The sequence below is a fragment of the Ahaetulla prasina genome, chromosome 7 (assembly GCF_028640845.1).
Source record: "Ahaetulla prasina isolate Xishuangbanna chromosome 7, ASM2864084v1, whole genome shotgun sequence".
NCBI lineage: Eukaryota > Metazoa > Chordata > Lepidosauria > Squamata > Colubridae > Ahaetulla > Ahaetulla prasina.
Genome location: NC_080545.1, coordinates 14,339,600 through 14,364,418, shown reverse-complemented (window position 1 = coordinate 14,364,418; position 24,819 = coordinate 14,339,600). Strand labels below are relative to the sequence as shown.

The 24,819-nt window shown below is 45.1% G+C and overlaps 1 protein-coding gene across 3 annotated transcripts in view; it reads right to left on the bottom strand.

Annotated features, from left to right (window-relative positions):
- WNT7B (Wnt family member 7B) overlaps positions 1-24,819 on the bottom strand; it is a 170,679-nt gene that overhangs the window by 42,082 nt on the left and 103,778 nt on the right. For all 3 annotated transcript variants that reach the window (XM_058191351.1, XM_058191352.1, XM_058191349.1), the window contains exon 2: positions 573-799. In XM_058191351.1, coding sequence (XP_058047334.1) covers positions 573-799 — 227 coding nt within the window. The remainder of the gene's footprint in view (positions 1-572; positions 800-24,819) is intronic.

Genomic DNA, 24,819 nt, shown 5'->3' with positions numbered 1-24,819 from the left:
CCCTCAAAGTTCCAAACAAATAATCCACCTCAATAAAAAAATTATTGATAAGTGGAGGAGGAAGAAGAGAAAGAGAAAAGGAGAAGGAGAAAGAGGAGGAGGAAGAGCAAGAGCAAGAGCAAGAGAAAAGGAGAAGGAGGAAGAGGAGGAGGAGGAGGAAGAGAAAGAGAAGGAGAAAAGAAGGAGGAGGAGGAGGAGAAAGAAAAAGAAGAGAAAGAGAGAAAAGGAGGAGGAGAAAGAGGAGGAGGAGGAAGAGGAAGAGCAAGAAAAGAAAGAGAAAGAAAAAGAAAAAAGGAGAAAGAGTAGGAGGAAGAGAAAGAAGAGAAATAGAAAGAGAAAAGGAGAAGGAGGAGGAGGAGGAAGAGCAAGAAGAGCAAAAGAAAGAGAAAAGGAGGTGGAGAAGGAGAAGGAAGAAGAAGAGGGAGGGAGGGATGAAGGAAGGAGAGGCCGAGAAGAAGAAGAAAAATACTGTGTTGTGATTTTTCATAATAAAAAAAAAAACCTACTGTGGAAAGAAAGGCAGAAGACAAAATTGCCCAATAAGGAGCATTACTTTGCAGAGAGAACCTTACCTACTCGAAGCTCTTGACCGAAGACCGTCTTCTCTCCCAGTGCTGAGCAGTTCCACCTGCCATATCGGAACTGGTACTGACATTCATTGATTCCCATCTGGGCCCCTTCTCCAATGACTATGATGGCATCAGGGCGGCTCTGGCAAATCGCTCGCTGCCGTGGCGCCAAGCCTGGAATCTTGTTGCAGATGATGTTTGCCCCCAAAGCCACCACCGATGACAACGCTCTGAAGAGAAGCAGAAAAGCAGCGTGAGAACTAAGGGAAGCCATTCATTCTGCTTCCTTGCTAGAGCAGCTGGCTGGAGAAAGGCTACAGTAGGAGGGAAAGGACTGTAAAATGGCTCCTATAATTATGCTCACTTATCTCAACCTCTTTGTTCTGGCAGTTGAGCAGGAAACCTTGTGTGACTTTCGGTAATGCCCGATTCTCTTGGACCAGGCTTAGCCCATGGGCCATCTGCCTCGCAAAACATCAGCACTTTCAGGCTCGGTCGGCCATAAGACGAGGAAGTGAGGAGATACGAGAAGCAGACCTTAAACTTTGATTTGGATTTTTGGAAACCGTCATCGCTGAAACTCGCGTCGAGCATAGAGGGGTTTTGGCTCAGCCCGGCTGCAGAACGCAAGACAGCCTGCAGTTCGTCCCTTCTAATTTTAAACCACAGCAGGGGGAAAAAAAAAACCCAGAGCAGGGAATGGCTTTATTTGACCAACATTCATGCTCATTATTATAAACACGAAGTGGTGAATGATTAATAGGAGCCTGTAAGCATAAAATTTCAGAGTCGGATTCTTCAGACTCTGGAAAATGGTTTGCAGCAGTCCAGAAAAGCATCTCAAATGTTTGGTCAAAGAAGCGTTTTCGGTAATTGCAACAGACACATTTATAATTTTCATTAAACCCTTCGCATACTGTGGTACATTGTCCCAGGCATGAACGGATCCAAAAAGGCATTCAGCTTCTTGGCTCCCCAGCGGGATCTCTCCTCAGTTCATTTACCTTCAATTTATAAAACTGTGGGTCTGAATCCCGCAATGCTCCTGGCAAACGGGGAAGCTAATTCTTGGAAAGAAGATGCTGGGTTAGCAGGACTCTTCTGCTGATTAAGCAGGGCTACAGTTTGGTTCCTCTGTGATAAAGCAGACTTCTTTTTTTTTGGGTATCATCCTCGCGAGGACTTGAATCAGCAGAAACACAACTCTTGGCCAAGTTCAAGGAAGGAGAAGAAGGGAGATACAACTGATACGGCGGATGTACAGGAGCAAGAAGATTGCGGGGATGGTCCCAAGGCAACTGGGCTTTCTGGTTTTTCTTCGAAGACATTTCGCTTCTCATCCAAGAAGCTCCTTCAGCTCTGACCGGATGGTGGGGGATGGAAGGATTGATACTCCTTGCAGACAGCTGGTCATTTGCATCCTTTTTAGAGAGTCGTTGGGGCCACCTGGAGGTTTATCTGTGTCCTCAGGGTCACCTGAGTGGTGCAAGTGGGTGTGGAGCCTTCTTGGAACTGTTGTAGACTGGAGATAAAGGATGTTGTCTCCCTCCCCAACTCTGTTGAGAGAGAGCTGTTCAATTATGACATAGGTGGCCTCTTTGATGCCGCTTTCAAACCAGCAGTCCTCTCTGTCCAAAACATGGACTTTGCTGTCTTCAAAACGACTTGCTAAAAGAATGCAAATGACCAGCTGTCCGCAAGGAGTATAAATCCTTCCATTCCCCACCATCCAGTCAGAGCTGAAGAAGCTTCCTTGGATGAGAAGCGAAACGTCTTCAAAGGAAAAAACAAGAAAGTCCAGATGCCTCTTGAAGAAAAAAAAAGCACCTTTTGGAACAACCGTGACTGAGAATCTCCATATAGACATTGGGGAAATGTCCACAGAAGAGTTACAGACTGCCATAAGGGACAGGGAAGATACCATCCCAATGAGTTTTGAATTTTGAGCAGCTCAGAGAACCGGTATGAGCAGCTCAGAGAACCGGTAGCGTAAATTTTGAGCAGCTCAGAGAACTGGTAGCGTAAATTTTGAGCAGCTCAGAGAACTGGTAGCATAAATTTTGAGCAGCTCAGAGAACCGGTAGCGTAAATTTTGAGCAGCTCAGAGAACCGGTAGTGGAAATTTTGAGAAGCTCAGAGAACCGGTAGTGGAAATTTTGAGCGCTTCAGCGAACCGGTAGCGGAAATTTTGAGCAGTTCACAGAACTGGTAGCGTAAATTTTGAGCAGCTCAGAGAACCGGTAGTGGAAATTTTGAACAGTTCGGAAAACCAGTAGTGGAAATTTTGAGCAGTTCAGAGAACCGATAGCGGAAATTTTGAGCAGTTCAGAGAACCGGTAGTGGAAATTTTGAGCAGTTCGGAGAACTGGTAGCAGAAATTTTGAGTAGTTCAGAGAACCAGCAAATACCACCTCTGGCTGGCCCCAGAATAAGGTGGGAATGGAGATTTTGCGATATCCTTCCCCCAAGAGTGGGGAGGGAATGGGGATTTTGTAGTATCTTTCTCCTGCCACACCCATCAAGCCACAGAACCAGTAGTAAAAAAATTTGGATTTCACCACTGGGCGAAAGCTCTAGTCCTTTTGCAGATGGATCTCTGCAGAAGTGACAGCAGACATAGAACCAGAGAAATAATACCAAAGAAATAATTAGAACAATGAAATAATGTTGTTTTTTTTCGAGAAACAATCTTGAAAAGATGTAATAGACAACAGGATTGTCACTAAACTGGGAGTTTTATTACCATCAAGCAGATAGGAAGGTCTGCAAAAGCATGTTTCAAGTTGACTATCTTTTGGTTTTTCTAACAGAATCTCTCTGAACCCTAAGATTTCTCTGTCTTCGGCTCATACGCCTCCCTCCCAACTAGCCTCCCAACCTCTAAAGCACATCCAGTTCTCATCTTCCTACCTAATTTCACTGATTAGCAGAGAATAAATGTTTGCGACTTCTTTACGCAAGCGGGTCAGATGCCAAAACATCCCAGCTCGGTGCAAAGCATAGCTGGGCTGCCTTTCTTAGTGACGAACGTAATGCAAACATACTATTTGCTGATTAATTCCCTTCCTAAGAAATGCCAAGGGAGAACACTTCAAGATGGCTCACGTACAAAACCACGATGGAATGCAGCGATTCAGGCAAGGCCCAGCCTTGAAAAAGCTGCTGGAGGGAAGGCAGCTATCAATTAGAACAGAACTTGCTGTGTACAGCAGGTATCTGAAGCATGTCCAGGAGCCTCAGAATGCAAGCAACAGGCTTCAGAGGTAAATTCCTCCACCCACTCTCCTTGGAACAACCAGGTACCTACTTCTTAGTCAGTGTCCCTGGTTCAGGTACAATTCCAGAGCTGCTTTTCACTGTTAACGTCCCTAGTGTTCTAAAGCAGAGCTGGGCTGCCGGGGGTTCGTACGGGTTTGAGAGAACCTCTAGTTAAGATTCTGTGCAGTTTGGAGAACCCCCAAATCCCACTCCTGGCTGGTCCTGAACACACATCCTCTCCCAGGAGTCCCCACATGGCCCGTTTTGGATGCAGGTGAGTGCAGGGCACACACCTGGGGTCAGGGATGGCAAAAACCAAGCCTATCGGAAGTTCGGGAAGGCCAGAAATGGGCCCGTTTCCAGCCTCCAGAGGGCCACTAGAGCCTGGGGAGGCCGTTTTTACCCTCCTGGAGGCTCGAGGAAAGCCTTCGGAGGGCAAAAACACCCCCCTACCTCACTGTGGTGCAGGAGGTCGACTAGGCCATGCCCACCCAGCAACCGGGTAGAGAACCCCTTTCTAAATTTTTTGAAGCCCACCCCTGTTCTAAAGAGCAGGAACAGTGCTCCCTGGTTAAGTAGTAGCTTGTAGAGTGAAGTCTTAGCTCATCTCCGAAAGCTAAGCAAGATCAGATATGGTTAGAGTAGGGGTGTCAAACTCGATTTCATTGAGGGCTGCATCAGGGATGTGTTTGACCTTGGGTGAGGGCAGGGCCGTGGTCAGGGGGTCTGTGGCCAGCTTGACATCACTCGTGTCAGGGATTCCTGTGGTGGCCCCAGGGCTCTCGAGCTGTGTTTTTGGCTGCAACGGCATTCTCTAACCCTCTGCCAGCGAAAATGTGTTCCTGAGCTCTGTTTTTGGCTGCCATGACCTCCTCCAACCCCCTGCCAGAGAAAATGGAGCTCGCGAGGGCCGAGGTGCGTAAAATGAGGACCCAGATTTTTGGGGGCAATAGGCTGACTCTGTAATCTGCTTAGAGAGGGCTGGAAAGCACTGAAGCAGTATGTAAGTCTAAGTACTATTGCTATGCAGGTATGAAAACCTGGAGATTGCACTGGTTTTGTATTTTGTCATTTTTATATCACTATATTTGCTATGGCAAATCTAGACAGCGTACTAAAAAGCAGAGACATCACCCTGCCAACAAAAGTGCGTATAGTCAAGGCTATGGTTTTCCCAGTTGCAATGTATGGCTGTGAAGGCTGGACCATAAGAAAGGCTGAGCGCCAAAGAATCGAGGCTTTTGAACTCTGGTGCTGGAGAAGACTCCTGCGAGTCCCTTTGCAAAGCAATCCAACTGGTCAGTCCTAGAGGAGATCAACCCTGACTGCTCTTGAGAAGATCAGATCCTGAAGAGGAAACTCAAAGACTTTGGCCACCTAATGAGAAGGAAGGACTCACTGGAGAAGAGCCTAATGCTGGGAAAGATTGAGGGCAAAAGAAGAAAGGGACGGCAGAGAATGAGGTGGCTGGATGGAGTCACTGAAGCAGTAGGCGTGAGTTTAAATGGACTCCAGAGGATGGTAGAGGACAGGAAGGCCTGGAGGAACATTGTCCATGGAGGCACGATGGGTCTGACATGACTTCACAACTAACAACAACAACAACAATATCACTGTGGTTGAAAGCAGATAGATGAAAAGGAGGAGGAGGAGGAGGGGAAGAGGAAGGAGAAGGTGAAAGCATTTTCCTCAGAATGACTATCACAAATGTAAAATTTATCAGATTGAACCAGTAACAACAGGCTACTCTTGTGTAGGAAGGGATGAAAGCTTTCTAATATATTGACCACGTTCTTTACATGCGGAAGGTTCTTGGGTTCAACTTCAAGCATACTTGATTAACGGGATTTCAGGTTGGGATATTGGAGAAGTGCCACCCACAACTTCAAAGGTTACTAGAATGGAATTCTGGCTCAATGACCACAGAACTCGGGTAGTGGCTTGACATGCATGTTGTCCTGTGGTCACTGAGGCAGAATATTGATGAGTCCCTTCGTCAGATGCATGGAATGGATTTTGGAGGGATTACCGGGAGGTGACTACTTTTCTCTTGTCTATTTGCCTATCAGAAAGCTTCAATCACTGTTGGCAAAGAAGGCGTACCAGGCATAGATTGAAGGAAGTTAGCCATGCACAGATCTCATTAACAGAACACTCAAATCCCTTGACACGGCTTTAAAAAACCTCTTCTACAAGGGTTGATTAAAATAACAACAACACGGTATAATGGAATCCTTGTGCAAAACGGCTGCCACGTCGTTCGCCGCGATATTTTTTGACACATCTGAAACACAATCTCACTACTAGATGGTTTATTTAATTAAGAATTCCTAAGTAAATGGTTTTTTGTTTTTTTGTGTGGTTTTTTTTTGAGCATCTGTACATCCCTGAAAATTGGCAGGAATACATTTGGCATTTGACTTCATCGGCATGTATATTGTTGTTCTCAATAGTCTCTGCTTCAATCTTCAAACAATCACCGGAGTTGACGCAATGATGAAAAGGAAATAAAAAGAATTTGTTGGGGGGAGTGGTTTAGAGGATTCAGTGAGGCGCATCTGTGCAGATGTAATTTTTTTTTTTTAAAAAAGGTCAAAATGGCAGGTGTGGCCCTGTGATTGAAGCCCTGCTCCACATTTTTCAGATGTGTTGTGACTTCAATCATGGCTGCCCTCTTGATATTTTTTTAATCACATTCTCGGGAGACACCCTCAGCTCCAGTTCTGGCTCTGACTCTGCACTCGGCATCCGAACTCACGAGCTGTAGGAACTGGAGAGATGCCCTCTGATCAAAGTCAAATGCCTATCCTGCGCAGACTGCACTGGCTGCCTGTTGTTTTCCGGGTGCGCTTCAAGGTATTGGTTACCACCTTTAAAGCGCTCCATGGCTTAGGACCGGGCTACTTACGGGACCGTCTACTGCCGGCCTCTATCTCCCATCGTCCGTGCGTTCCCACAGAGAGGGACTCCTCAGGGTGCCGTAAGCCAAACAGTGTCGACTGGCGGCCCCCAGGGGGAGGGCCTTCTCTGTGGGAGCTCCGACCCTGTGGAACGAACTTCCCCTCGGGCTTCGACTACTACCTGACCTTAGGACCTTTCACCGCAAACTTAAAACCTATTTATTTCATATGGCTGGACTGGCCTGATTTTAATTTTAAATTTTAATTGAATTGTTGATGGGTTTTAAATTTTGTAATTTTACGGGGTGTAATGTCATTTTAAATTTTCTGGCATATTTGAATTGAATTTTTTAAGGGTTGTTTTAATTTTTGAGTATGTTTGTTTGTATTTTATTTGCCTGTTCACCGCCCTGAGTCCTTCGGGAGAAGGGCGGTATACAAATTAAAACATTATTATTATTATTATTATTATTATTATTATTATTATTATTATTATTATTATTATTATTATTATTATTATTATTATTATTATTATTATTATTATTATTATTATTATTATTAAATGCAAGGCAGAGCCCAGAAACTGGGTGGACTGGATCAGAAAGACTAATATGCAGAATGAGCAGAGCATCAACGGCCCCACGAGAAAGACCCCAAACAACAAGAACATCAGAAAAGAGATTTTGGATATGCCCGAAATAGAAGAGGGAAAGAAGCTATAACACCTCTGGGTGTCGAGAAGGGAAGAATACCTTAATTGGTAATTTTATGCCTGTCTTCTCTCCCTGATGCTCATTGTAGTAGAAGATGTTTAGAAATGACAAGGAGACAATAAAGAATGACACAGCTAACTAAAAATGAATGCAAGTCTCTAGGATGAGGTAAGTTACAGCCTAGGACTCAGGGGTGGGATTCAGCCGGTTTAGACCAGTTGAAGTTCGGGTGAACCGGATGTTAATTTTAATCTGGTCTGCTGAACCGGCTGTTCCAAGGACTGGCTGACCTCACCTACCCTGCCCGTCCCCTCCCCGGAGTCTCCAAATGGCCCATTTTAGATGCCAGGTAAGTGCAGGGCCTTAGGGACGCGGTGGCTCAGGGGCTAAGACAGCTGAGCTTGTCGATCGAAAGGTCGGCAGTTCGGCCATTCAAATCCCTAGTGCTGTCGTGTAATGGGGTGAGCTCCCGTTACTTGTCCCAGCTTCTGCCAACCTAGCAGTTTCGAAAGCACGTAAAAAATGCAAGTAGAAAAAATAGGGAGCACCTTTGGTGGGAAGGTAACAGTGTTCTGTGCGCTTTTGGCGTTGAGTCATACTGGCCACATGACCACGGAGACGTCTTCGGACAGCACTGGCTCTTTGAAACGGAGATGAGCAACGCATCCTAGAGTCGGCAACGACTAGCATGTATGTGCGAGGGGAACCTTTACCTTTACCTTAAGTGCAGGGCGTGCGGGGAGGCTCTGGGAGGGTGAAAAATGGGCCTACCGGAAGTACCAGAAGTCCAGAAATGGGCTCGTTTCTGGCCTCCGGAGGGCCTCCGGAGCCCGGGGAGGCTGTTTTTGCCCTCCTGGAGGCTCGAGGAAAGCCTCCAGTGCCTGGGGATGATGAAGACACACACACACACACACCACCGTGGTGCAGAAGGCCAAGTAGGCCACGCCCTCCATGACCATGCCCACCCAGCAATCAGGCAGCGAACCGGTTGTGGAAATTTTTCATTGCCACCCCTGGCCTAGGCACTTAAAGAATTAGGGGAAACAAGGACAGAACTATTTCAGGTAATCTCTGAGGGGCCCCTACAACAAAGTCCCAAAAGAATGAAGAGGAGCAGGTATTGACTCATCTTCAAACAAAGAGAAGAGGAAAATTACGGCATAATGTGACTGATGCAAATTGCCCAACTGCATCACTTTTATGTAGTCCTTGTACTTTCTACTAAATGGCTTCTGCTTTTGTCTAAGCTTAGGAGTTTTCCACAGAGAGACACCAGACAAGAAGGACTTGATCAAATAACCAAGCTTGAACACGTAGAATTTTGACCGTTAAAAAAAATCAGTCATTTGAATGGTGTTATTTATTTGCATTCTTTAATGATCTGACACCATTTACAATCTGCCTTGGTCTTTCGTGCAAAAAATTGCATCTGGAAAACCAGCAAAGCAAATGCAATTCTTTGCGGTTCTCTGCAGCCACAGACAGTGGCTCAGCCACTGGCAGTATTCTCACTTGTGATGTGGAAAATCTAAGTCACACCATGAACAATCCAGAAAATTGAGGAGGATTTGAAATGCAGATGTCTTTGACAATTTGAAAAGTAAAGGTCCTTCACTATAATCAACTTAAGCAGTAATTACGACTGAGGACTTCGGACTTTCTAAAAGTTTCATAGGTGCATCAAGGAATCTCTTCCAATCCATGCACTTGAGGACTTTATGATGTGGATGTATATCAGTCAGGCTAGAGTCCACCTGGTGGCCCTCACCATAAAATATGGCCATGGAAGCTGGAGGCCTCTCCACAATTTATTTTTCACTAGTCCAGGTGTCAGCAATCTGCAGCTCCAGAGCCACATGCAGCTCTTTCGGCCCTCTACTGTGGCTCCCTGTTGGATGATCCCACCACTGGCTGGCCCCAGCCCTCGCCCTCCCCTCCCAGTCCCTCCTCGCCTGGCCTGAGAAGGTAAGGGTGACGGCAGGGGATGGAGAAATGGCCAGGGCAGAGACAGAGAGATACAGAGAGAGGGGGAGAGAGAGATACAGAGATACAGAGAGGGGGGAGAGAGAGGGAGAGAGAGGGAGGAGGGAGGGAGAGAGATAGAGATGTCAAAAGGGTTTTGTGGTTCCCAGTGTTTTTTAACAACCGGTTCTCTGCCCCAATGACCGGCTGGGTAATCGTGGCTATGGGGGGGATGGGTTCATGCGACTGGTGGAAGTGAGTGACGTTGAGTTGACCACACCCACTCAGGTTTTGTGGCTCCCGGTGTTTTCTTTTCTGTGGGAAATGGATCAAAATGGCTCTTTGAGTGTTTAAGGTTGCCGACCCCCTGCACTAGTCTGATATCTCAACCTAAAAAAACACTTGGCACCAATTCAGCATATATCCCAAGTTTATACCTAAATGGCACATTTTGGGGTTTTCACACAACTAAAGGCCGGAGGAGATTTCGACAAAAACAGGACTTTTCCAGTCTTTTTCCAGTCTACAATGTGGATGGTGGCAATTTCCTCTACGATATCTTTAAGGGGAAACAGAATCTGCATCGTGCCGTGCTTATCATCTTGCAGATTTTGACACCCATCCCTGTGGACGCTCCTGGATTCACTGCCAGTGGCTGTGCTTGCAACAGCCAGCTGGAACGGTTCAAAAGTAGACTGGATGGTTTCATGAAGTAGCAGGCCCAAAATTGTGAGAAGTAGTGAAGGTTGCTTAAGTCCCTGAATCGAAGGCAGCAAGCTTAACAGCTTGTCACAGTTCAAGAGGGTCCTGCCCTTATAATCTAGGCTTATAAGCTTCCCAAATGCATCCCATCATCATCACTGACGAATTGCTATTAGTTTTTTCCTCATTGCTAAAATGAAATGGTTAAGGCTACTGTGGTTATATGTCATCTCCTCATAGACCAGTGATGGCTAAACTTTTTGCTATCATGTGCCAAAAGTGGGGGGAGCGTGGAAGGTTGTGCGCACACGTGCCCACACCCATAATTCAATGAGCCCTGCCCCCGCGCATGTGCATACGACACCCCCACACACACGCTCCCCCTGCTTTTAGCACGCAATAGTACGGTGGGCATGGTAGGCTCATTTTTTGCTCTCCCCAAGCTCCAGAGGCTTTCTAGGAGCCTGGGGAGGATGAAAACGGTCTTCCCCATCCCCCCTGCAGGCCCTCCGGAGGCCAGAAATGGCCCATTTGCCAACTTCCAGTGGGCTCAGAAGGCTCGTTTTCTCCCCAGACTCCTGAGGTTTTCTAGGAGCCTGGGGAGGACAAAAATGGCCTTCCCCTTCCCCCGGAGGACCTCCGGAGGCCAGAAGGCCCATTTTTTGCCTCCCCAGACTCCAGAGGCTTTCTAGGAGCCTGGGGAGGGTGAAATCAGCCTCCCCCCCCCGGGAGGCCCTCCGGAGGCCAGAACTGGCCCATTTGCCAACTTCAGGTGGGCCGAGAAGGCCCAAAAATCAGCTGCCCAGCATGGGCATGTGCGCTGGAGCTGAGCTTGCGTGCCCACTGATATGGCTCTGTGTGCCACCTGTGACATGCGTGCCATAGGTTCAAACTGGAATGAGCATGCATGAGCATGCATGTGAGCATGCCGGAGCACTGGAAACTCAAAGACCAGGTGGCCGGTGCAGGCATGCCTTTTTTTTGGGGCTATTTTCAGGCAGTTTTTTGGTCCATTTTCAGGCTGTTTTCTGGTGCTCCAGTGCCTGTGAAGACCAGCTGGCGACAGCACACATGCCCATAGAAAGAGCTCTATGTGCCACCTCTGGCATGCATTCCATAGGTTCGCCGTCCCAACTCTAGTAAAATTAGTTTTCTTAGAGCCCAACACATTTTGGAAATATCATTCTTTTTCAAGAGTTCTCTAAAACAGAAGCAAGGCCAAAGAAGGCATTCATGATTCTTCAAAAGCTAGCAAAGTATACGTTGCACTCAGGGGTGGGTTCTAAATTTTACTACCGGTTCTGTGGGTGTGGCTTATTTTGTGGGCGTGGCTTGATGGTCATGTGACAGTGAGTGTGGCTTGATGGTCATGTGACTGGGTAGGCATGGCCAATTCAATATCACTCACGTCAAGGGGTACCTCCCCTGGCCCCTCCCCTCCCAGCCATTCCTTGTCACACCCAGCCTCACCGTATCTATAGTTCTGCAAAAACGTTGTTCACCATTTTTCAACTTTATCATCTACATACTATAGATCAGGGGTCTCCAAACTTGGCCACTTTAAGACTTGTGGACTTCAACTCCCAGAATTCCTCAGCCAGCTTTGCTGTCTTAAAGTGGCCAAGGTTAGAGACCTCTGCTATAGATGTACTTTCATGGACCACTGAAAGGAGGAAATGGCTCACATGCTTTGCCCAAGAGTGTGATAGGCAACAGGCTTTTAAGGGGCTGCTAACTTCCTGACAGTGTGCATTACTTATAAAAATCAACAATTCTCTTTAACTCATTCCCTAACTAGGTCAATGGATGAAAGCACTCCATAAGAAATAATCAGAAAGACAATGCTTTTTCCAAGCTTCTCCAGTAAACTTGTGCCATACAGTGAAACTTCCAAGTTCCTTCGCCACAATGTTCTGCAGGGCATGGTCTACAAAAGTGGAGATGGCAGTCACAACAGTGAGATCAAAAGCTCCTCCTAGATTTTATGTGTATCATGGTCCTTTGGATTGTATGCTAGAGATGAAGACACAAGTTATGACGAGAGAGAAGGGAATGGACGCTTAAATCACGCAATTGGCTACCCAAAAAGCAAATTGCCTAGAATCATTATTTTCCGGCAGGACAGTCACCCATCACTGCATTCCCAGAGATGCCAAATCTACTTTAAGTAACACATCCAAGGAGTAGATTTGCGGGAAACCGCTCACAAATTGTCCCTGTCCTGTCAAAGTTCTGTACCCCAGGTTTTGATTTTTGGCCCAATCCACCTAAGGAAGCTTCGGAAAACTGGACTCATTGTATTTCCTGAGATAATATCATTCAGATTTTAACCAGATTAACAGAGTTGGAAGGGACCTTGTAGGTTATGTAGTCCAACCCCCCCCCCTCACACACACACACAAGCAGGAGACCCTTCACCATTTCTGACAAATGGCAGTCCAGTCTCTTCTTGAAAGCCTCCAGTCATGAAGCTGCCACAACTTCTGAAGGCAACTTCTGTTCCACTGGTTGATTGTTCTTACTATCAGAAAATTTATCCTTATTTCTAGGTTCTCTTATTGATCAGTTTCCATCTATCATTCCTTGTCTGGCCTTGGAAAATAGCTTGACCCCCCCTTCCTCTCTGTGGCAGCCCCTCAGATATTGGAACACTGCTATCATGTTTCCCCTGGTCCTTCTCATCACTAGACTAGCCATATCCAGTTCCTGCAATTTTTCATCATATGTTATCGCTCCAGTCCCCTCATCATCTTGGTTGCTCTTCTCTGCACTCTTTGTAGAGTCTCAACATTTTTTTTTTTTAATGTGGTGACCAAAACTGGATGCAGGATTCTAGGTGTGGTCTTACTAAGGCTTTATAGAGTGGTATTAGTACCCCACTTGATCTTGATTGTATCCTAATGCAGTTTAGGATTGCACTCAATCATTCATTCGACAAAGCTCCTCTGCAACCTTGAAGCTGTTGGTGATCCTAGGAACAGCATACCCCACCATCTTTCACTCTGTGTTGTCTGAAGACAACAGGTCCACTCACATGAGTCAAAGGGCCCTGCCTGGTGCCAAAGAGTGTTGTTTTTTGTTTTTGTTTTTTGGGAAAGACAGGCGTGGACTGTTGTCCCGACATGCACCCAAAAGCAACCCACCATTTTCACATTGATTTTGTATTTGTTTCTGGATGCGTTCGCCCACAAAAACTTTCAAAAGTCCACATTACATGTTACCCACTACAGAATGTTGTTCATAACTTTGAAGGAGCATGGTCTGGGAAGCAATTTTAGAGTCAGGAATATACAATTTGACACACGAGACCGGAGCTGTGGTGTATAGGGAATCTACTGTCATGCACTCATGCTTTTCTAAGGAGCAATCTTTGGAATGAAAGGATGAAAAAAAGAAATATTGTGACTTATGGGAGCTTTGTATTTCTTGTCCTGAAAAACGGACCCTTATGGAGTTGACCTCATCACTGAAATTTAATCCAGAATTTAGAGTTAAGAAGACAGAAGGAAAGACTTCAGCACCAGAGCATTTTATATTACGTGCAGAAAGTGGCTGAACATTCAGGATAAAAAGGTAAAGGTTCCCCTCGCACATATGTGCTTGTTATTCCCGTCTCTAGGGCGCAGTGCTCATCTGTATTTGTTTCTGGCTGTTTCAAAGCCAAAGAGCCAAAGCTGTCCGAAGACGTCTCTGTGGTCATGTAGCCAGCATAACTAAACGCCAAAAGTGCATGGAACGCTGTTATTTTCCCACCAAAGGTGGTCCCTATTTTTCTACTTGTATTTTTTACGTGCTTTCAAACTGCTAGGTTGGTAGAAGCTGGGACAAGTAACAGGAGCTCACCCAGTTACGGGGCACTAGGGATTCGAACCGCTGAACTACCAACCCTTCAATCAGCAAGCTTAGCCAAAGAGGTTGTAAAAAAATGCTTTTAAAAGCCTCTGATGATCAGGCAACTCAACTGGGATCGTCAGATCGCCTTTTAAAAGCATTTTATCTACAATCTCTACGATCTACAATCTCTTTTATCTACGATCAAATCGTCTTTTAAAAGCATTTTTTCTACAATCTCTTCGGCCGAAAAAATGCTTTTAAAAGGCTCTGATGATCCCAGCTGAGCCGCGCGATCACCAGAGGCTTTTTTTAATTTTTAAAAGCATTTTTTCAGCTGAAATTACTTTTAAATGCTTTTAAAAGTAAAAAAAAAAAAGCCTCTGATGATCGCGTGGCTCAGCTGGGCATGGGGCGGGGGCAGGGATTTTTGCTGCCAGTTCTCCGAACTACTGCCACCATCGCTACCAGATCGGGCGATCCGGTCTGAACCGGGAGCATTTCACCCCTGGATGGGGGCTGCAACTGGGCAATTGCGATGCATCTAAAAGGAGGAAGAGCTTTGATGGCATAGTTTCAACCACCAAGTGCAAGTGATAAAATTCTTCCCAGAAAACTCAATTCTCAGTCTTATTGTAAAACAGTAAACCCAAGGATGCTAACCTATTATTCATTCAAGATCAGAGACATACAGTAGCGAGGTTTCCCTCTCTGAAGTCAGAGTGGGGATTTCTCTGTCCTTCCAACATCTTCACCAGCTTCACCAAGTAGAAGTAGTTCTTGACTTAGGATCATAATTGAGCCCAACATTTCTCTTGCTAAATGAGACAGATGTTCAGTGAGTATTGCCCCATTCTACGACCATTTTCTGGCCACGGTTGTTAAATGAATCGATGCCATTGTTAAGTTAGTGACATGGTTGTTAAGTGAATCAGGTTTCCCCCTTGACTTTGCTTATCAGAAGGTCGCAAAAGGTCATCACATGACCCCGGGACACCGCAACCATCATAAATACGAGTCAGTCGCCAAACATCTGGATTTTGATCACGTGACCATGCTGCAACAGTCGTAAGCAAGAAAAATGGTCACTTTTTTCAGTGCCGTTTGTAATTTCAAACAGTCGCTAAATGAACTGTAGTACTTCAAGCAGCTACCTGTAGTTCTTCCTGAAGTAATGGAGCTTCATTATTGCAAACACAGAAGGAGATACAGCAGAAGGTTGACGGAGACAAAACAACGGTGGATCAGAATTGGGAGTGTTCAAACTACTTACGTGCTCTATCCAGGAGGAAAAATAAGGAGAGGAAATATGGAATAATCACATGCTTTTTCCTCTTTTGAGACCTTTAGTGGAGCACCCGACTCCACTAGTGACTAAGTAGCTCTGATCTCAGAACTCTTCTGTTTTCTTCCTGAAGCAGTATCAAGCCATTTCTTAAAGGTAAAGGTAAAGGTTCCCCTCAGATATATGGGCTAGTCGTTCCCGACTCTAGGGGGCGGTGCTCATCTCCATTTCAAAGCCGAAGATCCAGCACTGTCCAAAGACGTCTCCGTGGTCATGTGACCGGCATGACTAAACGCCAAAGGCGCACGGAACGCTGTTACCTTCCCACCAAAGGTGTCCCTATTTTTTCTACTTGCATTTTTTTACGTGCTTTCGAACCGCTAGATTGACAAAAACTGGGACAAGTAACGGGAGCTCACCCCATTACACGGCGCCAGGGATTTGAACCGCTGAATTGCCAACCTGTCAATCGACAAGCTCAGCATCTTAGCCACTGAGCCATCTCGTTCCCCAAGCCATTTCTTGGGGAGCCCCAAAGGTGCTTTTTCAGGAGGCAACTGGACTTTCTTGTTTTTTTGTTTTGAAGACATTTCGCTTCTCATCCAGGGAGACTTCTTCAGCTCTGACAGGACAGTTAGGGGAATGGAAGGATTGTCCTTGTTGTGTCTGCACCCCCCGAGCCGGGCCCCCTGCCAGAAAGTGACTTGGAAAATGAGGGGGAAGGGCCGTCAGGACTTACCTCGGGAGCACCGGCTTCCCTGGCTCAGCTCCAGGAGCCAGAGGCAGGCCAGGTGGAGGAGATAACGAGGCCTCCGTCCCCTGACTCTTTCCCCTCCCCAGGCCACGCCTCCAGACACAGCTGATGGCAATCAGGCCTGGCTGGACCCTAGGTTTCGTAGGCAGGAGAGGCGGGAACAACAGAAGCAGGGGTGGGGCAGGCCTAGGAAGTGCTGAGTCATGGAGCCACACCCCACAGGATATAAAAGCAGCAAGGGCTGCTATGCCTCTTCGTAGCAGGCAAATCAACTGCTTGACTAGAGCTGAAGTACTGTTTGTTGACTCATCGGCATCAAGGGAGATAACAGAGACACTTGGCAGACTTGGCTCGCTAGTTTGCTGCCAGAGCTGATAGTGCCGGCTAATTAAGTCATCGCTCGGACTGAGGCGAGGGGGACAGAACAGTCCTGTCAGAGCTGAGGAGGCTTCTTGGATGAGAAGCGAAACGTCTTCACAACAACAAAAAAACAAGGAAGTCCAGTTGCCGCCTGAAAAAGCACCTTTGGGACAACCATGACCTGGATGACTGAGAATCTCTACAGGATTTCTCAGGGTCGTTTCCTCATCTGCAAAGCCCATCCCTCCCTCCCTTCCCCAATTCAGAATTACGGAGAGGACCAGATGAGAGAGGGTGCCCTCCCAGCAAGAAATCCTTCTCCTGCAGCCGGTTAATGCAGCTCATCATTCTGCTCCGGGAAAACAAATAACAAGCGAGAAAAATTGTGGTTGACAAGAATAGAAACCTTGGCCTGAGCCTCTGCCCCACCCGAGCTTGGCAAAGATCTTGAGCTGCCTGAACAGCTGCCAGCCCCTGAGGCTTCCACCTGCTTATGGTACATGTTAGGACATCTCAGGATCATCATCTTAAGCACCATCGTCTCTTGCAAAGGCCATTCCTTTCCCTAATGTGCCCAGAAGGAGTCTCGCGGTAAGTAGGAGGCCTCTTCCTAAAAAAGCAATTCTACTTCCACTGGATTACCGTAAAAAACCAGCATTTTGGGAAGAATGCACAGCTATAAACTCTTTCCACATCTGGAAGAAAAAAAAGGCAGTTTCGAGGTAGAGAGGTGATTTGGTGGTGGAAGGTTTTTTCTAATGCAGAAAAAGCCACAATTTGAATTCTCCCCCTGAATTGAGCTTAATGCTGGCATATATTTATGAAAATATTTACAGACCCCTTGCATCCCGGACATAAATTGTTTCAACTCCTACCCTCAAAACAATGCTACAGAACACTTCACACCAAAACAACTAGACACAAGAACAGGTTTTTTCCGAACGCCATCACTCTGCTAAACAAATAATTCCCTCAACACTGTCAAACTATTCACTAAGTCTGCATTACTATTAATCTTCTCATCGCTCCCATTACCCATCTCCTTCCACTTATGACTTTATGACTGTAACTTTGTTGCTTTTATCCTTACAATTTATATTGTTTCCTATGATTCGATTGCTTTTTTTTTATTCAAAAAGTTTTACAGAAAATTCCCCCCCCCTTCCCCCCCCTCTCCTCCCCCTCCCTTCACAACCCCCCCTCCCCGCCCCCGACTTCCCAGAACGAGCACAAGGTATAGTTAAAAATAAAACAAACATATGCTAAAAATTTTTCGTCCCAACTTAATTATACCCCTACAATCATCAATTCCTAACTTCCCCCGAAAACAATCAAAAATAATACATCATAATCATTCAAAGGCAGTCTGATAACTCTTAGTCTGATATCTACTTTGAATATAGTCAATCCACTTTTCCATTCCTTTAAGTATCTTTCTTGCGTATTGTCTTTCAAAAAGGCTGATATCTTTGCCATCTCAGCCAAATTGGCAACTTTCAATATCCATTCTTCTATTGTAGGTACTTCTTTTTTCTTCCAGTATTGTCCTATTAGTAATCTTGCTGCTGTTATTAGATTTAAAATCAATTTAGTCTCAATTACTGTACAGTCCGTAATAATTCCCAACAAAAAAAATTGCGGCAGGAACTTTATCTTCTTTTTCAAAACATTTTGTAAAATCCACCAAATTTTTATCCAAAAGGCCTTTATATCCTTACAAGTCCACCAAATATGAAAATATGTAGCGTCATCACAATTACATCTCCAACATGATTCGATTGCTTATTTGTACCCTATAACTATCGCTAAGTGTTGTACCTTATGATTCTTGAGGAACGTATCTTGTCTTTTTATGTACATTGAGAGCATACGCACCAAAGACAAATTCCTTGTGTGTCCAATCACACTTGGTCCGTAAAGAATTCTATTCTATTCTATTCTATTCTATTCTATTCTATTCTATTCTATTCTATTCTATTCTATTCTATTCTATTCCCTTAGTGATAAGATGGAAGTGGCTTGATGAAGCTTTTTTGGGGGGATAGTCTTTAATTTCTCAAAATAGCCTAGAGCCCAGGATTTGAGCGAGCCCCTTTTGTCTGGTGGCAAAGGCACTAGGCTAGAAACCAGGAGACTGTGAGTTCTAGTCCTGCCTTAGCCATGAAAGACAACTGGGTGACTCTGGCCCAGTCACTCTCAGCCCAACCCACCACATACAGTTGTTGTGAGAAAATAGAAGGGGGAAGCTACGTTGGAAGGCGTGTCAAATTTTTCAACTTTCAATTTCCAAACATGAGGGGTGCTCAAAAGTTGTGACATGGCGTGGGGATGGTAAACATATTTTGGTTACTTCAATATGATTTAGATGTGCTTGATAAATAATGACATAAATAGCATAACTTTTTAACATTTTGTTTCATTGTTATTTGTCGTGTTGAGCTATTTATAAAAATGATAAAGGCAAGCTCTGGGAGCTTCAGAAGCACGAAGCTGAAGCCTGAAGATGACGAATGAGACTTCGTCAAAACGTCGCCAAGACACTTCCAATTTTACGGGGGAGAAAACCCGAATAACCAAAGACCTACATACAAACACCCGCGAAAACCTCAGAAAACATTATATATTATATATATATATATATATATATTATATTATATAAATATAATATACAAATGGATGAAGACTATTGCTTAACACAATGTAAGCTGCCCTGAGTCTTCGGAGAAGGGCGGGATATAAATTCAAATAAATAAATTTTTAAAAAACTCTCTCTTAGCCCCAGGAAGGAGAAGAAGAAGGCGAGAGCAAACCACTTCTGAAATCCGGCCAAGAAAATTGTAGGGAGTAGGCTGACTCAAAACGTTCACATAGACACATACTGAACCACCATAAGCTTCAGCAAAGACACACCAGCTTTGCTCCAGTAGTAAATAAACCACAATAGAGCCAGAGAACAATTTTCAGACCAACAATGTCTTGTGATTACACAAACGCAGAAATATTTTGAAACTCTGTGGTGTGAGGACTCCCTGTTTTGAACACAACTTTGGCCAATCTTAGATAATTCAGATGATCCCTACTTCCGTCGTATTTGAAAATAATCCTGCCACAGAGCAACGCAATCCACAAAAGACAGACATGGCAATTCAAACTATCATCCTCTTTTAACAACCCCATAATCCCTTGCAGGGTGGCATCTGGGCAACTGAATGGAGCAGAGTGTTTACTGGCCGGATGCCCTTCCTGTCGCCAATGCAGAGTTTTATTTATTAAGGCAATTCAAACTATGACACGGTAAAAAGAAAGTGCGGAATTGAAAGTCGGAAAGAGGGATCTTGAACGAACAGACAAAGGAAAATATAAATGAAGGATTGATCCTGGCACAAGTTTGCAACAGGAACTTACTTATAGCTACATCAACCTGCCAACCTAAAAGCATTGCTACCTTGCAAGGGAAACCTTGTCTTGCTATCTAAAAGTGGTCTATCCACTAAAAGCTATCTTACAGGTGGTCCTTGACTTACAATCGTTCATACTTCAACTCCCAGGATTCCTCAGCCAGCGAAGGAATTCTGGGAGTTAAAGTCCACAAGTTGTTGTGACCCAGGCCCAAGTAGGTAGCATTAAACACAATCAGTTCAAAAACAAACAGACTTTATTAGAACAGCTGAGAATTAACTCATTCTCAGCATCATCCAAACTAAATCAAAACAAATTCTTCAGAACGCAATTCTTCAGTCTTATCACCAACCTTGGTCTAATTAGGCAAACTGCCAAAGGCTTTTCTTGGCAAAAGTTCAAAAGCAGAAGATGCCAACAAGAAATAAATGCAGCAAGACAAGGAGCAAGGCTATCAACGCTGTTTTCCGACAAAGAGCTCAAACACCGGTGCTGATCTTTTAAGCCTTATGGAAGGGGCTAATCATCTCTTGGCCCTACTCCCGAGTCGTTCTCTTTGCTTGAGCTGCTCTTGCCTTTTGGCAGCTCTTCTCATGCGTTCATTAGGAACAGGCTCCTCCTGTTCCTCTGCCTCACTACTGTCAGCCACTGGAGGCTCTGGAGTCCACACATCACTCCCAGATGGCCCTGACCCAATCTCTGCCTCTGACGCAGAATCCTCATCCAGGCCTTCCCCAGCCTCCAGGACTGGCCCATGTTCTTCCTCAATCTCATCACTGTCTGACTCCATTGCCAGCTCCGCAGGCTGCTGGCGAACCACAACACAAGTCTTAAAGTTGCCAAGGCTGGAGGCCCCTGACTTAAACAACTGCAGTGATTCACTTAACAAAACAGGATGTAATATTGGGCCACATAACAACTGCTTTGTTTAGACACAGAAATTGTGGCCGTAAGTTGAGGACTAGCTGCATTTCCTTAACATTAACAATGTATGTGGGCTAGTTATGCAAAGGGATCAGAAGGCCCTGGCACCAGTCACGAGGTTCTGCTCACTACTGAATCTGCAGAGAAGTGCGAGGAGGGCAGAAGTTTAGAATGAACAGAAATGCCAATTTTCCAGAGGGGGAAGCCGGCAGATTTACTGCAAAAATCTTCAAATCTGGCTCTTGCTTGGTGGATATAAATCACTGACTTTTTCCCCTTTTATGTAGGATCTGATTGTGCAACAGAGACACCCTCAGGGTAGGGTCAAAAAGTTAAACGCATTGCACATCAAGCACAGACAAAGTTTTGGTGACACCTTAAGGGTACACCATCTTGATATTTGTGACCATACGTGCAAATACCCATGGAGTCAAGTTTCTCCTTGGGCATCAACAATGTGGCAGCATAGATATTGGGAATGGGAGAATAGGAAGCAGTGGTGGGATTCAGCCGGTTCGCACCTATTCGGGAGAACCGGTTGTTAACTTTCTAAACAGTTCGGAGAACTGATTGTTGGAAGAAATCTTATCTTGTTTTTTTTCCACTTTACAGGGCTAATCCTGTAAGGAAGGCAGGAAGGGAACATTCTGGTGTTGTTTCTAGCCTAAACTTTATTGCTCTGCTTACAGAAACTGTCTCTCTGGTTAACCCTTACTACATTGTAACAGCTAAGGTGAAGCGCCTCATCGACGTGAGTGATGTTGAGTTGGCCACGTCCACACAGTCACATGACTACCGAGCCACGCCTACCCAGCTGGTCACTAGGGCAGAGAACCGGTTGTTAAATTATTTTAATCCCACCACTGATAGGAAGTAATGTTACAAATATTATGATGTCAGCACACAAACGACACAACCTACGCAATAGGTCTCATTTGCACAATGACTTCGTGGGCACTCCATCAGAGGTGGTATTCAGCAGGTTTGGAGCGGTTCAGGTGAACCGGTAGCGGAGATCGCAAGTGGGCCTGCCCACTCGCCCCAGCGCCATGGTGTCCTATTTAGGCACGTTTTTGAGGCCAGGTGTATGTGCGGAAGGTGTACGCGCAAGAGCAAAGCACATGTGCGGAAGGCTGGGGGCATGCGCGGAAGCTGCCCATGCGCACAAAGCGAGCACGCGCGCATGAGGCAAACCACTCGTAACAAAATGTGAAATCCACAGCTGCACTCCGTCACTGGAGGTTTTTAAGAAGAGACTGTACAGTCACTTCTCTGAGATTGTATAGGTCAGTGTTGGAGAACCTTTGGCGTTCTCGCGGGGCGGAAGCAACATGTGAAACCGTCCCGTAATGAATGCAAGGTCTCTCTGGCTCCTCTTCGCATTCCTGTGCTCAAACATGCGCTGGTCAGCTGGCCATTGTGCGCGGGGTGCCAGCAACCCCGGAAGAGTAATGGTCCATCTCGCATGTGCGCGATGTCAACCTGGAAGGTCTGGTGCCAGCTCGCGCATGCGCGATGGACCACCGCTCTTTCAGGGTCCGCCAACACCGCAGGTGTGACAGCCAGCTGACCGGCAAGCGTTTGAGCAGAGGAACGAAAAGAGGAGCCGGCGAGGCACATTCGTCACAGGATGGTTTCATGTGCAGATTCCGGCACGCGTGCCATAGGTTCACCTACACTGGTATAGGTTCTCCTACTTAAGCTGAGAGCTGGATAGAAGACCTCCAAGGTTCTGTTCTGTTCTATTCTATTCTATTCTTATCAGACATAGGTGTCAAGTCTGAATCCTCCTGTTAACCCTAAGGAAGGTTTAGAGACAAACACTTTTATTCTCTAGACAGGCAAAGTAGCGGAAATCTTTGCCCATTTGCACTATGGAGGTGATGATATGATTCTCTTTGTGGAATAAAAAGACAACTTGAATCATCATTTGGTTAGTCCCAGGGCAGATGGCTGCTGTTGACCCAATGCTAGTCTCCCAATGCTGGCCAAAGTGATTCCAGGCTGGGCCTGGGAATTTGGTCAGCTTCACACAGTGAGCCGATGGTGCCTTCTGGATTATCCAGCCTTGGTCAGGGGACAGGATTTGTACCACTTCAGACTGTAACGGAGAGACAACTTTTCTAATGATGCTTCCTAGCCTCAAACATCCTTCCCAATCCTTCAAAAAAAGTAGATTGAGAGAAAAATATTAGAATGGGCAGAAATGAATAGATTAACGTTAGCAATTAAGGAGAAAGACCAAACTGAATATTATATGACATGGAAAGTATTTTATCAATGGTTGGAGAATAAAAATGGAGTTTGGAAATGAAGGAGACCAAAAATAAATAGAAAATATATTAAACTGTTAGTGATGCAAATTGTTAGTATATGTATGAAGAGAATGATGATATTTGATGTTAATATGGTATTATTATTGAAAGGTGCTAGGAAGAAAATGGGGAATCTTACAATATTTAAATGTGTAATGCACTTAACGTACTATAAATTAATGTTAATGTGGACATGAAAGATGGGATAAATGAGGAATGACGTAGCACAAATGACACACTGCATAAGGAAAGATGGAATGTTTTATCTTTGGTTTATATACATACATACATACATACATACATACATACATACATACATACATACATATATATATATTTCTGTGTGTGTGTGTATGTGTGTGTAGATAGATAGATAGATAGATAGATAGATAGATAGATAGATAGATAGATAGATAGATAGATAGATAGATAGATAGATAGATAGATAGAGCGAGCAAGCTTATATTGGGTCTTTACATTGGTCCATGACCATGATCTGTCCGTTCTTTCTTCAGCTGACTGACTTATTATAAACCAGAGGAATGCTGGATTTACGATTCTCTTACATCGGTAGTCTCACCTGTAAAACAGGGATAGGACTTCAATTATGCTACTCTGCCTGCCTCCATTTTAACTTTTCCCTCAGGTGCCTTTGCAATGTGTGGCCATGAAAGCATCATTCGGGGGGCCATGATTCTCCAAGAAAAAGTTCCCACTTGAGCCAGGGGTCCTTTACCCCCGCCCTTCCACCTGCTAAGCGAGCTTGAACCATAATCCTCTAACTAGGGATGCCCTATTTCTTCTGCCTCGGTAGCCTCCAGACACCCCAGCCCCAGCCATCATGTGCTCAATGGGGGGCCGCCTTTGAAGATTATCTACCGCTCCAGCTGGGCCATAATCCACCTAGATTTCCCAAGGGGGCAGGACACCCACGGCCCTAGGCCGCACACCGTTTTTTTGCCACAGCCTTTCCCCCCCCCCTTTTCTTTGGGGAAATAAACCAAGCAAGAAGCTGATTGAACAAGGAATAGCTTCTGGTCTGTTGTTAGTTTATGCAACTTGACACAGTCCAGGCACCCTGAATAACTGGTAAATCAATCAACAACTGACACAAAAAATATATTTGAAGAGATTTTTTTTTTCCCTTCCTAAAAAGTAGATGTGTCAACCATTTGCCTTGTCCCTTATTTCTTTCTTCTTTTTCTCCCCAGTTTGGACTGAGTTGCCAGTTAAGCAGAGGAATTTGTCTTTGTGAAGTTCATTTTCATTTGCACCAACAATGTTGTGTTCTACAACTTAGGAAAGCTCTAAAATAGCAGATGACATTCCACCGGCAGCCAGCTTCTGCTGTTCAGGAGCCTGTTTAACTGTATGGTTTGGTTCTGCAACCCAACAAGACAGACACAGTCTTCAGAGGATAATTAGAACTGCAGAAAAAACAATGGCTACCAACCTGCCTTCCATTGAGGACCTGTATACTGCATGAGTCAAAAAGAGGGCTGTGAAAATATCTACAGACCCCTCGCATCCTGGACATAAATTGTTTCAACCCTCAAAACGACGCTATAGAGCACTGCACATCAGAACAACTAGACATAAGAACAGTTTTTTCCCGAATGCCATCACTCTGCTAAACAAATAATTCCCTCAACACCGTCAAACTATTCACTAAGTCTGCATTTCTATTATTATTCATATTCTCATCGTTCCTATCTCCCATCTCCTCCCACTTACGACCGTATGACTGTAACTTGTTGCTGTATCCTTACATTTTATATTGATTGTTTCCTAGTATGATTTGATTGCGTATTTGTACCCTATGATCAGTGGTGGGATTCAAATAATTT